Here is an 18,615-nt window from a genome sequence, read left to right as displayed (position 1 = left end):
TTTTAAAATTAATATTTTTTTTTCTTATTAATTGGATGGGTAGTAAGCAATTATTAATATGAAAATGCAATAAACATAAGCAAAACAAACCTGACTTTTTATTAGGATCAGTAGTTACACTTCTTTGATTAGACATCTGATGGCGAATATCTGGGTTTTGGTCCAAGAGCAGCATTGTTCCCTGTTTCCATGGGCAGGGCCAGGCCAGGTTATTGTCATTGTCTCCAGAAGTCAGATGAAAGTAAATGGCAAGATTCCCAGGATTAGCAGTAGTTCCATTCAAATATAACCCAATTTGAAAAGAATATCCCTCTTTCGAGAGAAATCGAGGACTGTATATCCTTCCAGAGGTACCAGGGCTGCTTGTAGCTAAAAGATGAGTAAAATTCTTTATGTGCCAAATATGATGGGAACATTCAGTCTCAGAGAGGTTGATGTCATCAATAGAAAGACCTCCTTGTGACACTCCAGCTCCTTTTTTGCCTTCAAATACCACACGGAACTTATTTGAGGCCTTGAGGTTAAACTGATAAAACTGCCAGTAATTCTGTGGTTTGCCTGGAATGAAGAGAATACAACACACATTGTAACCTGCATAGTTATGAGCCCCATTTACCAAAAACTGCAGAAATATAGTATACCCTATACATAATACAACATGCATTGTAAATAAATTATGGGCTCCCAGGAAGCACTTCTTGACATCAAGAGTTGTGGGGTTCTGGAAAAAACTACTGAGGCATGTGGTTTGAAGCAGAAATCTAAACAACCTTCAACAAGACGTTGTGAGATATTGAAAACTTTGCTATTAACTAAACAAACTAGTTTGATGAACTGAATACTCTCATCTCGTTTATCAAATAATACCTTACATTTAATTACAACAACTTTATCAATATACCATTGCTTCTTGGGTAGGCTTTAGTATCCAGTGAGCCTGAAATGGATTAAACATTTAAGAATATGTTGTTATGTAAACTGGCTGGTTGGCACAGCGTAGAGTTCCACTGGGACTTTTGTTCAGTTTTTGGGCTGCTTAATGTCAGCTTACAGTTTCTCCAGTTTTTCAAGTGATTTTTTTCTGAGTGCACATTTATGTTTAAGGAAATTGTGATTCCATTTCTATAATGGCCTAGAATGAGCACTTTTGTTGGACAAGCCAAGAACACCCGCCCTCCAGTAATCTAGGACCAGCGAGTCCGAGTACAGATAGACACAACAAGATGCTTTACAAAGAACAAATACATTTCTTTATTAACAATTCTAAAAATGGTCTATTGAAAGTGTCCTAATTGTGCAATAGATAACTTTAAAAAATATTCATAAAAAACATCTATACAAAATTCTCCTCCTTTTCTCTCAGCTAAATTAAAGGGGGATAGTCTTGTCTTTTTTTTATTGGCTAAAGGTTTTCTTTCCTGTGGGAGCTTTGAAAAAATCTTTGTCACTGCTCTAGTACTGGAAGGGTGGAAGAACTCCAATCCCAAGAATCAATGTGGCAGTTATGGCATGGGTTGGCCACGCAACTCATAGCTGATGTCGATGCATTGATGCCTGGAATTTTGAGTTCTCCCACTAGCTCAATATTAGACAAATGACGCCACCAATACACTGTTTGGCTATCTTATGAAAATGGTTGCATCATCTCACGTCACAATTTTTTCAAAGTGCCATCGTGGATGAATGCTTTTCGCTATTACAAAACAGAAAAAACACACAGTTTTCCTTTAAATCATGTTCGCATATCCCCTCTTTTTACCCCTTTCATTGGTTCATTGAAGCCCCACAGTCAGCCTTAGACTGGATGCTTGCAACTACTTCATCTCGCCAAGTTCTTCGTGCTCTGATCGTATGCCTACCCTCTTCTCAAGTCCTGATGTTTTCTTTCTTTCCATGACAGTTTATGGTACTTTTTAAATTGTGTACCCATCACATGACCTGGCAATCTCACAGCGATTACCTGCCAATACTTGTTAACGGGTCAATAAATTAAGTGAGCCCAGATACGCACACACCAACCCTACCTGAAGTCCCATCACAAACATGCACCTGCATGACATCCTCCACTAAATATGTGGAACAACAGTGAACAGCTGCCACTGGTCTCTGAGATTAGTAAAGAGCTCTGCTTTTTAGGTGTGCTCACATATAATGAGTGAAGCACCTACTGCGATAGCCATGTCTGTTCGCATGAAACTACTCGGTCCTGAAAAAGGACAAATTTTGTTGGAAATTGACAGACATTTTCTTCAAAGAAATTTGTTGAGATGGTTCAGTTTTTGTTGAGATATCTTAAGATTGTGCTGTACACAGTTTTAAATTTCAAAATCTTCTATTCAAAGGTATTCTTGAATTTTCTAGCTTGTCTGTTTTAAAATAATGCAACCATCTGTGTGACATCAAGTACAACTTAGTTTACTGTTTCAGCTTGTCCATTTTGTATACTTTCCTTTTTCATCTTCGATAGCCACTACTAGTAGCAAACAGATCCCCAGTGTAAGTTAATGAAACCTCATCAGACTGTGTGTGAGTGAGTGGGAAGTTGTTGTCATTGGCTGCTTCAGAGTGCACAGGACTGCAGTCCAAAGCACACACAACTTAAGTAATAAATATCATCTAATGGATTAATCATTTCTACCCGAGGGTGAAAGATTGATTAGGAACTTATGTTAAATTTGAACAGCATCATAATGAGGACCAAGAAGCAGACAAAAATAGAAAGTACTGCCATTAAATTGTTTCCACATCATTTTTTTTTTGGTGCCCTGTTCATAAAGCAGACATGAAACCAGTGAGGATGGACTTTGTGTAGGCATACATGCCACACAAGTGTCCCAGTTTGGGATTTTGAATATCTGGTCCTTGGATAATTTACCTTCAGAGTGCCACATTCACCAGTTGCCCATAATGGTCACCCACTGTAATAATGTTTGCCTTTCACTTCTGTTATTCCCAAACATTTGTTATAATTGAATAGCTTAACAGTCTGTTGAGGGCTCTAGTGCCTGCACAGCTCTTGACCGCCCCTGAATGTCATGCCATGCATACATTTTCTGACTTGTTTTCTCTGTTCCTGACACTGTACCACAGAGTCAGCTTTACTTATTCATCCATCCATTATCCAACCTGCTATATCCCAACTACAGGGGTCATGGGGGTCTGCTGGAGCCAGTCCCAGCCAACACAAGGCGCAAGGCATTAAACAAACCCCGGGGAGTGTGCCAGCCCACCACAGGGCACACACACACCAAGCACAATTTAGGATCGCCAATGCACCTAACCTGCATGTCTTTGGACTGCAGGAGGAAACCCACACAGACACGGGGAGAACATGCAAACTCCACACAGGGAGGACCTGGGAAGCGACCCCAGGTCTCCTAACTGCGAGGCAGCAGCACTACCCACCGTGCCACCCAGCTTTACTTATTTATTTTCATAATCCCTTATCTAAATGTGTGCGATGGTGCATAACTGAGTACTGTCATGGACTGGTGTCCCATCCATGACTGGTTTCCAGCTTGCACCAGTGCTACTGGGATAGACTACTTTTGTTATGTAATGCTAAAGCTTTATTTATCATATATGGTTTATTCAACTGCATTTGAAAAATAGTCTAAAGTGTTATTATTTTAGCCTGATAAATTGTAGAAAATAAACATGTTTTATGATGAATAGAATTGTTGTGTGTAGTTTGTTTATCATTCTGTTAGTTTTCTGAGCCCAGCTCTTCCATTTTGCCAATATCACTGTCAAGGAAGGAGCAAGGTAAGAGCCAGCCTTAGTCAGGGGATAATAATTAAGGGTGTAGACATGAAATTATCTTTATTGAGGGTCAAGAAATACCTGAACTAATCAATCAGTTGGAAATGTCACAAACTATTTTAAGGGGATTTATATCTGCCACCCTGACTACATTCACTGTACTTGGCTACCCCATCACAAGGACCCACAAGTCCAACGTGGAATCACCAGTGAACCTGACCGACATGTCTTTAGGGATGAGTTTTGAAAAATAGAGCACATGGAGATAAAACCACACAGACATGTTGTGAATGTGCAGACAACACATAAACTGAGACTGGCTTGTGATCCGAAGTCAGGATGTTGGATCTGTAAGGCTGCAGAGCTAACTACTGCACAATGTGCCAAAAAAACAAATTGTTTTGAATATTATACTGATTTTTTTAGAAATTAAATACAAAAATTTCTTAGCATTTTATCCTTTTATATTGTGAGTATGGAAACAACACTATACAAATATAATAATATATTAATAATGTAAGCTCAAATATAATGCACATTGTACAGCTTTTAAGTATCAGAGATATTGTATTAAAATGTGAAGGAGAAGGAATCGGATGTCTTTGTCTTAAAAACAGGGCCATATGGAACAGAAGCTGAGATTTTAAACTGTAATCCCCTGTAAACAAAACACATAACTTGTATGTACTCAAATTGTAAAAAATAACATGAAATGTAACATTATAAAGATGTCTGCCAAATGTAGAGTAATAATAATATGCAAGTTTCCTGGGATAAAAGAACCATCTTAATGTGTATGCATAAAGAATATACAGTTTTGCACGTACCTTTTATTTGCCCGAATCCTTTCAGTGTGCCATTACTTTCTGAATCACTGTATTGTCTGACGTGGATATTCAGTTCGTCGTTCTCATTACCACTGTTGTAATAAAAGAACTGCAAGCACTGGTAATTCCTTTTTGGGTACAGGGTCCTGCTTTCCAGGTATGATTTGCTCCCCACTGACCCCTCTGCTGTGCTGAAGTGCATGAAATATCCTGTGCCTGCAATAAGAAGAGCACTGACAACACACTGCGGTACGAACCATGTTCTTATCAGTCAAATGTTATCTGCTTCTATCAAACAATAAAACATCTCCTGAACATACTAGGGAACTTTTATTTTTTTTTTTTTTTAATTAATTTTATTACAATCCATACAAAGCAAAAAAAAAAAAAAGAAAAATTAAGTTAAGAACAGATCGATCCCCACCCCTGAGAGAGAGAGCAAGCCCAACGGCGTTAAATTTAAGGCTTGTAAACATACCTAAATTAATAAATTCTCTGTGCTTTATGAGCTTATTTTAAAATATTACTGATTAGATCCTGCCATGTTTTGAAAAAAGTCTGTACGGATCCTCTGAGTATTTGATTTTTTCCAATTTCAAATAGTATAACACATCGGTTTCCCACTGACTTAAAAGAGGAGAGTTTGGGTTCTTCCAGTTTATCAGAATAAGTCTGCGTGCCAACAGTGTAGTGAAGGCAATCACAATTTGTTTGTCTTTCTCCACTTTAAACCCATCTGGAAGAACACCAAACACAGCTGTTAATGGGTTAGGAGGGATTGTGAGTCCAAGGCTGTCTGAAAGGTAATTAAAAATGTTGGTCCAGAATGATGTTAATTTGGTGCAGGCCCAGAACATGTGACCTAGTGAGGCTGGGGCTTGGTTGCAACGTTCGCAGGTTGGATCATGCCCTGGATACATTTTGGAGAGTTTTAGTCGAGACAGATGTGCTCGATATATAATTTTGAGTTGTATAATTGTATGTTTTGCGCATATGGAGCTCGAGTGAATTCTCTGCATTGCTACTTTCCACTCCTTTTCTGATAAATTAATTAAGAGATCTTTTTCCCAGTGTCCTCTTGGATGATCTTTGAAAGGGAGGGATTGTAAAATGATTTTATATATTGTAGAGATGGAGTCTAATTCCTTAAAATTGAGCAATATTTTTTCCAGCATGGATGAGGGTGCAAGATGAGGAAAATCTGGAAGGTTCTGTTTAACAAAGTTCCTGATTTGAAGATAGTGAAAGAAATGTGTAGCTGGAATGTTAAATTTGGAATGTAATTGTTCATAGGATGCAAAGACGTTGTCTATATAAAGATCTCTAAGCAAGTAAATTCCAATTTTTTTCCAGATATTAAAAACTGCATATGTTTGTGAAGGTTGAAAGAGGTGCTTCTCTTGCAGAGGTGCCACAGATAGAAGCTTCTCTGTCTTAAAATGCTTTCTGCATTGGTTCCAGATTCTAAGTGAGTGAAGCACAATTGGGTTATTAGTGTATTACCGATAACGTGTGTTTATTGGAGCACAGAGCAAGGAATACAAAGAAGTACTGCAGGATTTTAATTCTATTGCGGTCCATGCCTGTGTATGTTCTTCTATTTGTGTCCAGGTTCTTATCGACTGTATATTTGCTGCCCAGTAATAAAACTAGAAGTTAGGTAGAGCCATGCCACCTTCTGCCTTTTGTCTTTGTAGGGTCGCTCTTTTGATGCGTGGATGTTTTGAATTCCAAATAAATGAGGTTATTGTTGAATCTAATTGCCTAAAAATGATTTATTAATGTATATTGGGATGTTTTGAAATAAAAAAAGGAGTTTAGGAAGAATATTCATCTTAACAGTGTTTATTCTTCCAGCTAAAGTGAGATGAAGGGTTGACCATCTATGCAAGTCTTGCTTAATTTTTTTTATGATGACAGCAAATTTTGGTGATAAAGAGCTTTATGTTTACTTGTGATGTTTACCCCGAGGTATTTAAACTGTTCTGCAATGATAAAAGGAAGGGTGTCTAATCTAATATTATATGCTTGCGAATTCACTGGAAAGAGTACACTTTTATTCAGATTAATTCTGAGACCAGAGATCTTTTGAAATTCTGTGAGTGCTGCTAAGACTGCAGGCACTGCATGTTGAATTTTTTTTACATTATTTCTCACTTTGGATTTTTTTTTCATGAATATTAAAGCCTGATTATATTTCTTTTCATTCTGGACCAAGTTACAAGTAGTTAATTATGGTACATCAGTTCAAAAAAGTTTATCTTGGGTAACAGTTATCTAATGCACACGATTAAGGCTCAACAGCAAAAACTTTCTTAAATTGCTTTTTCATAGTTGTTTTTTTTTTTTTGGTCCAGTTCCAATAGATTATATTATGTTTTACAATATAATTTACTGAATAGATATGCAATTATTATTAACAACTACTATTCTCTGTTTTCTTTTCTGTTTTTCTTCAGCACTGTTGTCTGATCAAAGTACTTTACAGCTACTTGTGATGTTGGAAGGATTGTGAACACTCCAATTTTCTGTGGCAGAGCACCAAGAGAGTAATGAACGCCTTCATGGTACATTTATGTTTTATAGGAAGTTCACTGGGGCCTTGGTGTCCTTTTGGCCTTGCAGGTTTATTTTCTACAGCATCTTGCCAGTTGGAGTTTTTGTTTTTCTGTCCTCCCTGCCCATCTGATCATAGCGTCAGACTTACCATTATAGCCATCAGAGACCTTAATGAGTTTAGCAATTTAATCCCAATTTTAGGACTCTTCTATTACTTTTTAATGGATGCATTTCATTTTTTTTTTATATGTAATTTCATTTAATTATTTATCCTTAGTGTCTGGAATTTGTTTTTGGAATATCTTTTAACTCTTTCAGGGCTGAATATGTTTTCCAAAAATCTCTGGCTGCACAGGGACGGGTCAATGGCCAGCAGGAATACACTGCAGGCCGGCTACCTCTCTGTCTTCCTCCGCTACACAAATATGTTCAGCACCACAATTAACTGGGGACTGATAGGCTGATGCAGGTACCTCATTTTTCGTTTTCCATCTCCAGATCACTTGCATCAAATTCAGAGTTTGAAAAGTCAAAGTCTGATTCATAAATAATATGTAAATCTTCCATGGAGTATTTTGCTTTGCACATTTGCTTTAGTCTCTCGCCAGATGTCGCTGCCATTTTAGAGGCTGTTTGCTCTACACTACTCATGCACGTGCAGGGAATCGAGGTCAATTCAACAAAGCTACGTAACTTTCCTTCAAGCAAAAGAGAGTTGAACTAAAACATAAAGGGCAAGTTTTGTTGCAGTTTACAGCTGATTACCGTCCTCTACCCCTGAATTTTGATAAATAAAAATCAACATCAGCCCTGAAAGAGTTAATAATAATTCTTTGCATTTATATTGTGCTTTTCTCACTACTCAAAGCGCTCGGCAATTGCAGGTTTAGGTCCTTGCTCAAGGGCCCAACAGAGCAGAGTCCCCTTTGGCATTTACAGGATTCGAACTGGCAACCTTCCGATTGCCAGTACAGATCCTTAGCCTCAGAGCCACCACTCCACTTTAAAAAACACTTTGAGTTACATATCTTGCATGAAAATGTGCTATATAAATTAAAGGTGTTGTTGTAATGCTAGATACCATATTAGCTGAAGGAAAGGGGCCGACCCATTCAAATGAAAATATGAAATTTTCTGTGTTTGGTTTGCTGAGAACTGGCTTTATTAATGGTTTGATAAGGAATCAAGGGGTTACACACTTGGCCCAGCCATAATTTACAGTAAGCTTGGTTGACAGGTGTCAAAACTGTAGTGCATGGGTGTATGGGAAAGTAAGTAGCAAAATGGTCAGAATAACACCACTACAATGACGAAAAAAGATTCAGGTCAGCAAATTATCTGGTAGATAACTGAAGCTGAACAGAACCAGCCACCTGTAGAGACAAGGCAAGACACTGGCTGACAAAGTACAAAATTCAAAACCCAAAAGGTTCCTACGGTATTCCAAACCCCAATGAGAAATCCTAAATTTGAAATCAAATATCAAGCATTAAAGTAAAAAACTAAACGTTTTTGCAATTTGGTGTGCTGATTGTCTACAATCTTGGACTCTGCGAAGCATGTGGCACCAGATTTTGAATTGTCACTTTGATGACATCACATAGCAGTGCCCACGAACACCAAAAGCCCAGGCAAGAAAAATATTCAAATTCAAAAAAGAAAGGTAATGACACATGAAATCCATAAAAAACTAATGTCCTTAATAAAATGGCCATTGTCTGTGTTTTGTTTTTAATATCTCTAATTGGTTTCTAAGTCTTTAAAAAAATGTGAAACTTTGTTTTGGTTATTTTGCAGGCCAGGAAATTCAAGAGTTATGTTTAGCGAACGTGTTTTTAACAATTCTAAACATGAAATGCCTTGTCTTGCAGCACCATCTTGCCTTTTTGCTTTTTGAGTTTCTCTTGACAGTTGCTAAGCTGGTGTGAGGTACATTCAACTGGAACTGTGCGACACGTGACATCACCAGGTCCAAGTTTGTGAATACAACTTAAACCCCTCTACTGAGTTGCTTTGAGTTTTAAATCAATTTCTGGCTTCAGACATTTTCTGTAAATTGACCACATGCTCCAGTTTGTATCTTGGCCCTGTGCACAGATTACTTTATTGGTTTTCCATTCTTTTGGTACACCCCCTTTAAACAGACTTTTGGTTTCTCATTCTGAACTTGTTTCCTTGATTCTCAATATCCCTGTTTTGACCTTAGCTTATTTATACTACCAGCTCCCCTCACCTGATTCATTTATTTTGCGACTGCTGCCATTTGCAAAAGCAATAGTACTAAAAACAAAAGGATAGCATAAAATATAAACTAGCCCCTCTGTTAGTAGAGTTAAATGTTGTGCCACTTTTTGTAATCATCTTGTTAAGTTGCAGCGCCAGCTCCAGGATTAAGTTGTTGCCCACAAGTGCTGCCATTAGGCTGTGCCGCAGTATCTGAGGATTATATTCAGCACCTGCTGCCACCATTCACCTGCAGTGGCATTAGTTAGTATGAGCGGCATTCTTCTGCTCCCTTTTGGGTGCATTTTTCGATTAAGTTTAGAAGTCTTTTGATTTTTGTTTTCAATTTTTGTGTTTTTTTTTTTTTTAATTTTGGCTCTGTATAAATGATTTATCTTCATAGAACTGTGGAATTTGACTTCATGGTTTTTACATTCTTGTTTAGAGATTTTTACATTTCTGTAAGTTGTTGTCTTATATTACGTTTAATTTTTTTTTGTTTTATTAATTTAGTTTTGTTTGTTGATATTTAAATTTTTGCATATTTTAATTCTTCCTTTCTCTTTAATTTCACTCTCTATGTGTAATAAATAAAACTGGCCAGTGTTTTTCCTAGTGAGTTGCCTCCACCTTTGGCATTCATTTAAGAGTGAAATCATAAATGCAAGCACATGCGGACAGGACTGAAGACTCAAAACATCAAACTTCAAAATAATTTGAGTCTTCAAAAAAATCTTTTTGTTTCAGAATAAGTCTTAATAATTGTTTTAGTGCTAGAGCTCACTGTTACTGGTGGTATGTGCCAGCATAGCAGCCATTGAGAATGAAAATATGATTATTATTACCAAGAAGGTTAGTTATGAGAAAATTTTATCTTGTTACCACTAGTCCCTTGAAGAGGCCGCTCTGTGCGGGCGGCTTCATGCTATAATCCCCCGGAGAAAAAGGGGCACACAACTTCAGCTGTCTGTTTTTGAGAGCATCAGAATATGAAACTTTTGATTGACTTTGAATTAGAAACATGGATATGGAAATGATTAGTTTTTCAGTATTGTATGGAAGGCTAGGTCTAAGGCAGCGGTTCTCAACCTTTCTAGTGCCGCGACCCTTTAATACAATTTCCCAAGCTGTGGCAACCCCAACCGTAAAATTATTTTTATTGCTACTTCATAACTGTAATTTTGCTACTGTTATGAATCATAATGTAAATATCTGATATGCAGGATGTATTTTCATTGTTATAAATTGAACATAATTAAAGCGTAGTGATTAATAACAAAAACAATATGTAATTATATATTGTGAAATATTTATTTCTAATTACAAATAAATTAAATTTTGTCTTTATGACTTACGTTTATTTGTTTTTCTTCATTGTGTATTGAACTGTATTCACCATATTCATGTTGTATACTTATGTGAATATGTGAAAAGCATGGCATAGCATGGGTAACAGTCTTTATAACAACAGTAAACTACATTGCTACAAAATTGTTGCGACAGTACGCGTAAAAAGCCAACGTCAGTGCGAAGGTTGAGGCTGCTTCTTTCTCACCAGATCAGAATTTCTCGGGGCAGTCTTTGCAAGAGCACAACGAAGACCATCTTCTGCAACAAGTCTACTTCTGTATTTAGACTTGATAACCAACAAGCTGGAAAACCCTGTTTTGCAAAGATATGTTGTTGGAAATGGAAGAAGAAGTCCATAACCGTTCGATGTACAGTAATGTAAACAGTTAAGAATAATAAAGTTACGACAAAACGTTTGAAATTATTCTGATTCAATTGTCTGCAACATCTACCCTCGAATGACAATTATAGTAAAAAACTAGTAACTAACAATGGAAAAAATTTGTACAATAACAAGTTTTACACATTAGAATAGACAAAACCCATATTTCCAATGGTCTTAGGCGACCCTTGGCAAATCATCATGTTGGGGGTCGCGACCCACAGGTTGACAACCGCTGGTCTAAGGGATAATAAAGCCTTGTATATGTTCGAGGATAACCTCTCACCACAATCATTTACGTTTATGGTTCTCCAGGGCTGGCCTGTTGGAACATAAGTGGAGTACGGTATAAAGCTATGTTGATTTTGATGGTGAAATGTTGAGAGAGGATCGGGCCAAACTTAGGAAAAGTATCAGCGCACTGACAGAGAAATGACTGTCATAGGACTGGACAAAGTATTTGTATCGTGATGCCAATTGGGGAGGCCCTTTTTTTTCATAGGCAGATTTTATAGTCCTGCTGTCACTATCAGTTTATGCTTTAAAAATAAGGCCATATTCCAGGCTCGAGTGTTCTTTGGTCTGAGTTAAATATTTCTTGATGTTATCCAGCATTGCACTCAGATCTTTAATCTGTTTTATTGCACTTTAACTACATGATTATCTTTTCACCTCATGTGAAGTTTAAGAAATTAGCATAGTTCAGTAGCTTTTTTTTTTAATTTAAAGATAAACGTTTATGCTATCAGCCAAGCTAAGATACATTTAAGAAGTTATGGATAGATATTGGGTCATATTTACCTTGGCAGGTGCCCATGTTTGTGTGATCAGTATCTGGCGCTCCATTAGCTTTCATGACATGCTGCCAGTCTGCATTATCGTCTGAGCCTTGGATCATACCGCATATGTTTTCCTTCTCAAAACTGCAGTGCTCCATAAATGTCAGGGAAGATGCTAAAACAGACAGAGAGTAAAAGAGAAGTGCCAAAAAGCATCCATTGTCCGCTTCTTCTGACATAAAGCAGAGAGAGTACAGCTTGTGAAAATAAAAAGTAAAACATATCATCTGTTAGGTTTATGTCTGGAGCTACTCAAATACTATATAAGAATTAATGAAATGAACATTTTCATACTTTGAAAGTAATGCCAGTGACCAGAATTGTTCTACCCTTCCAGGTATTTTTGCAAGACTTTACAAAGACCTAAATTAGTGGAAAACCCCCAGGCAGCTTGGAGTTCCATTGCAGAAAGTTGAGACTGCTGTGAGCTACATGGCAGGACAGCCTGCCTGGGCTCCACATCTTAAAGTCTATGCTGATCAAGTCATGTAAGTGCAAAACTACATGGCATCACTGGAGGGTCGCAAAACTTATGGCCCCAGATCATCTATATGGCATCCGGGACCATGGAAGTTATTCTCAGAATTTACGTGAAAATAGTAACTGTCATGATGATCTAGTACTTGTGGTCATTTTGTTCTTTCATTTTGACACCATTTACTAATAGCTTTTAGTTTACATTGCTGTTAGGACAGGTGTTTGTAATGTTAAAAGTTATTCCTGCTGGGCACCATCATGTCCTGGAGTCTTTCGTTTACAGTTGCTGTAGAGTTACTATGCTTGGGTAGGTAGAGGCACTTGGTGTGTGATGTCACTGACACAACACTATAAAGGTCTACGGTTGTTCATCCAAGATTGCGGATTCTGGTAAGAATTCTTTCTTTGTAATACTTTTGATGGAATAAATGTCAAAAGGCTATCATATAACAAAGTCTTGGGTGGTCTTCATATTCCATATATGGGATGTCTCTATGTGATATCTGTGAGCCTATCAGGTATATGTTGATGAAGCCATTGTATAACGACATTGAAATGCAATACATACGCAAGTGGCCTATTTAAGTTTGGCACTTTTTATGTGTTTTCCCAACTGTAGATACCTCCTTGCTCCACCTTTTGTTTGCTTTCAATTTTGGCTCAGTTATAGCGTGGTCTTGAATTGAAACGCAATACACCTGTGCTGTTGCTTAGCGAAGTGTAACACATCTGCTTTGCTTTTAGTTATGAAGCGCGATCTATGGACATAAATTCAAATGTAATGTGCTTTTGTATTGCAATTTAAACTGACATTAAAATTGTGTGCTGCAGTGAAATTTTGTTGATATGTTTTTAAAATGATATGTTGCCAAAATTAAACAACCTACTTCCATATACATTGCATTGCAGCGTAGTTAACATGTTGGATTGCATTAAATTTTGGTACAAATAATCTTCCATACTATGCTCCTTTGATATAACCTGGCTAAATAAAATATTTCAATACATTGCTGAACCTGAGTATTTCACTGACAATTGGCTGATACTAAATTTTTAGTGTGTGACTTTTTATATTTAGCACTCCTGATTTCATGATATTTTGCTTAAGATTTACAACTACAGGTTGAGTTTAGTATTGTAGGCCTTTTTGCCCAATCTATTGACATCCCTGATATTCGATCTGTGGTTTTGATTTTTGGACACATTTCATCTCCTCATCTCTAATTTAAAAAAAAAAAAAGCATGCCTTGTTCTTTTCACCAGCAGAACAATTAAAGATTAGGCCTGTAATGTCTCATCTGGTCATTCCATAGAGAAGATTAGGCTTGGCAGCGTTGGGCAATTAGAGGCAAAGGCTTAACTCGCAGGACCGAGATGCCAGGCTAGGGAATAGGAGTATTCTTAAAGAAAGCCAAGCAGAATGTGTTAGTACAGAATTTGTGAGCAAGTGGGCTAGCCACCCCATGCAGTAGTCAAAGACAACCACATACAGAAATGGGCCCAGTAGAGTTTTAGGCTCCAGCTCCACTGCCTCAGGACCCTGTCCTGATAAAGCTGTTTAAGAAAATGGATGGATGGATTATTCAAATTCTCCTCCATGTTCAAGAACAGTTCAAGTTCACAAGTTCCTTCAAGTTCACAATACAAATGATCACCAGGCAGAGGTGGAAACATCAAAGAATATGCAAACTATTTGAATAGCCTTGCATTGTATTCATCTGGGAGCAATTTATTTTGATTCCTTAGCAATGCTGAATCAGCTCAGTTTGAGAGTGCTTAGATGTTAATTCATGCAGAAACAATAATAACAATAAAAACTTACAGCAATTGTACAGTCTATTGAGTTTCAGCAAGTCGCTGTCACTAAACTCCATCCTTTGGCCAATGACATTCATAAACTGTGGAATCTGGGTTACTATTGTTGGATTTGTTCCATTCTGGAAGGCTGTCTTACTGTAGTGCATGACCGAGGTGTAGTCATAAGCCACATTTAGAGAGTTTGACTGTTTGTCACTGTACTTATTAAAGTTGTGTTCCTTCCCTAGGAAGAAGAAAAAAAATGTCATACAGCACCTTTCACATGTTTCACTTTGGAAAAGCTGCTGCTATGTAACACCTTTAACAATGCTAAGAAACCTCTGGTAAAAAGAATTCATTCTACAGTACATTAAGTAAATCCTGTCTTTATTATTGACGCAGGGAGAAAACCCATTCCAGCTCAAGGAGGATGTGCAAACTTTACGCGGACAGTAGACAGTTTAGTATGATGCCCACCCAGAACACTACATCTGCGACATATTGAGTCTACCCACTGCACCACCGGGCCTTTACAGGGCCCACTCATTGTTACGTATCAATGTATGTTTATGTATTTCATTGTTATTTTTGTTGTTTAAATCTGGTTGAAGTGAACGAGTGCCCTTGAATGAACAATCTGCAGTACTTCCATCACTTAGGAGAAAGTGGGCATTGTCCATTCACACCAGGACTGGTAAGAAAGCAGATTTAGCAGGGATGCAGGCGTCCGGCTGCACATTCCCACTTACATTCCAAACTAAGTGACTGAACTCCAGGATCCGCCTGGACTTCATCAGATAACAAAGGTGTAAATCAGAGTTGAACTGGCACCTTTCCAGAGGCCCCTTGTTGAGCCATAAAATGCAAAATGGACGTAAGTGAGAACAAAAAGCTATAAAGGCATGAAATGCAGGAATGAATGTATATTAACAAATGAAATAAAGTTGACCAGACAAAACGTGAAAAATATGTTTTGTTCCTACTGTCTACAATGAAATAAAAGCCAAAGTAAATTTAAGAATTGCAGCATTTTTTATTTATTTATTGCATTATCCCTACTGTCCCAGCTTTTTCTGATTTGGGGTTGTAGTTACACTCATCACATCTAGCCATATTCTCTGGCTCTCTCAAAGAAACTCTTTTTCGGATTCCCTGAGGTGCTGTGCAAAAAAACTCTAAAACAACCCCTCTCTCTGAAACTTACATGCAAGAAGAATCCTCCACTTGATGTCAGAGCAGCAACAAAGCAGCAGCTCCACACAACACTGGACATCATCTTTATACACTTGGTATAGTAAATCTATTTATCTCTAATGCTCTCTGTTTTATGTTTGTCTGTCTGCATCCTGTCCTATATATAGACAGATAGATGCAGTTATCATATTTCTATAATACTTGTGTTGTATGAATACATCGCATTATTCTGTTTTTAAAACCGGTGTGCTTCAGCTACCTTGACAGAAGTCTAAAGGCCAGAGACCCCATCCTAACACAGTTAATGGTAAGGGAAATCAAGTAGCAGCCTTGCTGAATTATTTGCTAAATTACTGACATTGCCAAAGACAACAAATATAATTGATTAACAGAGTCAAATCTCTCCTCCTTCCCACCTTATTACAACTGTCCCTGGGTGGGCAAGTCAAAATTCATCTTTACATTCCTATATCAGACCCATCCACTCAATCCAGTCCAACCAGCTGACCTAACACATACATTTTTAGGATATGCTAAAGATCCTGGAGAAAATCCACATGAATACCAAGATCACATCCTCCTAATTCCTTTTACAGAAACAATATCATGCATACCTTGTGAAATTTCATTCCAAATAATTTCCACATAGCCGTCTCGGTCAGCTCTAGACTGTTCATGCCAGAATCCAAGGGCATGAAGAAACTCATGTTCAATGGTCGCTATCCGGTCACAGTTGGCTCCAATAGATAACTGTTGCTTGCCAACACGCCGATTCCCAATAGAAGAGAAGCACCTAATTATACAAAGAAATGTTATGTTCTTATAACATTAGAGAATATGATTATCATTAAGTATCTGAATACTCCATTTTTACCTTCTATATCTTAAATTTTTTTCTGTGAATACTTGATACTGACAAGTATGTGATAAAAATGATGAAACTTTGTTTCATACAAAAAAAGGAAACATAAAGCAGACAGCATTGTGACCATTTTTATTTTATTTTATTGTCTTGCAGACATGCACCTCTTACAATATACGACTTTTGCCTTCAGGTGAGAATTGAAAGGGAGAGAACCTGCTGCTATGTAACGGGCAAGCTTGCAGTAAGAAACCCCAGTCAGCGACTGTACCAAAAGGAGTTCTTCTTCAGCTGCATTAGCTGCAAAGGCTATTTAAGAATTCGAAAACCCAGAGTTTGAGACCCACTGCTGACTAAAGGAGGATTAGAACTGAAAGGGGGCATCATCTATCCATCCATCCTCCAACCCGCTATATCCTAACTACAGGGTCACAGGGGTCTGCTAGAGCCAATCCCAGCCAACACAGGGCACAAGGCAGGAAACAAACCCCAGGCAGGGCACATACCCACACACCAAGCACACACTAGGGACAATTTAGAATCGCCAATGCACCTAACCTGACCAAAAGAACGGTTCTTTGATAATGTGTTATGATGAATGCTGAAGCTTTACCCAAAGTCTCAAATCTTCCGTAATGCATCTGGCACTGAGCTCCGTTCTGTTTTCAAAGGTTCTGTCAAGCACTTTATTGCAGTATAGAGGTAGTTAGGATATGCATTTGTTTATTTGGCTTTTTTTCAGGCCTTCATGACTAGACGTGACATGAAGTATTTCACGCCAAGCCAGCTTAGAGATAGCACAGGCATCTTTCAGATGTGAGAGGAAAAGTGGTATATCTGAATAAAAACTCATACGGACAGAAGGGAAATGTGCCAATTCCACCCACTTGTTCACCAGGATGGCATCTTAACTTGGGACTTTAGGACTGCATGGCAGTTAGGTGTGAAATTATGAAATGCCAATAATGACTGTATGTGCTTTAAAGAGCTCTGTTTTTTTTCCATTAACTAAAATCCTGAATGGTTTGCAGACAAGATAAAGCAATTTAGCTCTTCAGTATAACATCCCATATTTACTTACCCACTACCTTTAAACACAGAAATGTAGTTTTTTTCTCCAGACCAGGGTTTGTAGTCAATGCAAGTCTTTAATCGATATTGTTCAAATGCCTTCAGAATTACTCCTTTAGCATTTATTTCTTGGAGGGGAGGAGATGACAGTTACTGATTAAAACACTGCTAGTCATTACCGTAGATCATATACAGTATCACATACTTCCGTGTTTTAGAAAAGTAAAACATATTACAGCCCTAAAGCAATGCATTTTGAGATGGGCACTCGTTGCTGTAATGGCATGAAACAGTATGAGGAGAAATACTAAATAAAGCTTATACACGTTTAAATTCTTGTTTATAGATTGAACTATTATTTATCTACCTTTATATCTAAATTCCTTCAATTATATGAAATCAAAGTTATAATTTTAAATTTCTCTATTCAGTGTTATTCCTAATGGACTTCAAAGGAAAGATCGAGCATCACATGTCACTGGCCAACAGTCTGTGCGTTCATACACTACCAGTCAAAAGTTTTAGAATACCTCCGATTTTCCCATTTTTCTTCAAATTTAATCAGTTAAAATGCAATGACGGACCTAAAATGGTGAAAAGGTAAGCAGAAAATGACTTAAGGTTTAAGTTAGCAAAAACTGAGAAAAGGGAAATACAGGGAGTCCTCGGGTTACAATGTTTCGAGTTTACAACTCTCACTCCCATAAAAACTTTAAAAAATTGAGACATGAGTGTTTTGGCTTACACCATTAGCGTCGTACTTACAGACTGCATGGGCGAACTAGTTTGGTTGCACACAGCGGAAGAATACGCAGTAACGCAATGTATGAGTGAGGGAGTTGGCAAACTCGTTGTGTTGCATGCGGATGAAGTGTTCCGTTGTGGCGACTTTGTGGCCCTTATCATTGCTCAAACTAAAGTCAGAGTCTTCAGATGGTAGTGCTTCGAAGAAGAGGAAACGCATCACGATGGAAGTGAAATTAGACATTGTAAAGAGATTGGAAGGAATAAAGGTAAGGAATTTTTTTACACTAATTTTTTGTCATTTTTTTTTCTGTTACTGCAGTATAGTGTACAGTACAGTATATTTTTGTCCTTTTCCTTTTTCTGTGGCTTAGTTGTGTTTTTATGTTCTAAAGTAGGTTATGATTTTGCAAATGTGTTAGGATAGGTAAGTGACTTAGGCTAGGGTGTGCTTCGACTTACACCAAAATTTGGGTTACTTCACTGTTATAGGAACGGAACTATGTCGTAACCTGAGGACTCCCTGTA

The 18,615-nt window shown here is 37.7% G+C and overlaps 1 protein-coding gene across 1 annotated transcript in view; it reads right to left on the bottom strand.

The window, feature by feature from the left end:
* LOC120529862 (meprin A subunit beta-like) overlaps positions 1–18,615 on the bottom strand; it is a 33,978-nt gene that overhangs the window by 9,939 nt on the left and 5,424 nt on the right. Inside the window, exons 6-11 of the mRNA XM_039754080.1 lie at positions 17,354–17,471; positions 16,025–16,203; positions 14,242–14,460; positions 11,905–12,057; positions 4,590–4,805; positions 91–558 (exon numbers count right to left, since the gene is read on the bottom strand). Coding sequence (XP_039610014.1) covers positions 91–558; positions 4,590–4,805; positions 11,905–12,057; positions 14,242–14,460; positions 16,025–16,203; positions 17,354–17,471 — 1,353 coding nt within the window. The remainder of the gene's footprint in view (positions 1–90; positions 559–4,589; positions 4,806–11,904; positions 12,058–14,241; positions 14,461–16,024; positions 16,204–17,353; positions 17,472–18,615) is intronic.

The sequence above is a fragment of the Polypterus senegalus genome, chromosome 5 (genome assembly GCF_016835505.1).
Source record: "Polypterus senegalus isolate Bchr_013 chromosome 5, ASM1683550v1, whole genome shotgun sequence".
NCBI lineage: Eukaryota > Metazoa > Chordata > Cladistia > Polypteriformes > Polypteridae > Polypterus > Polypterus senegalus.
This window is presented reverse-complemented; position numbering and strand designations above follow the sequence as displayed.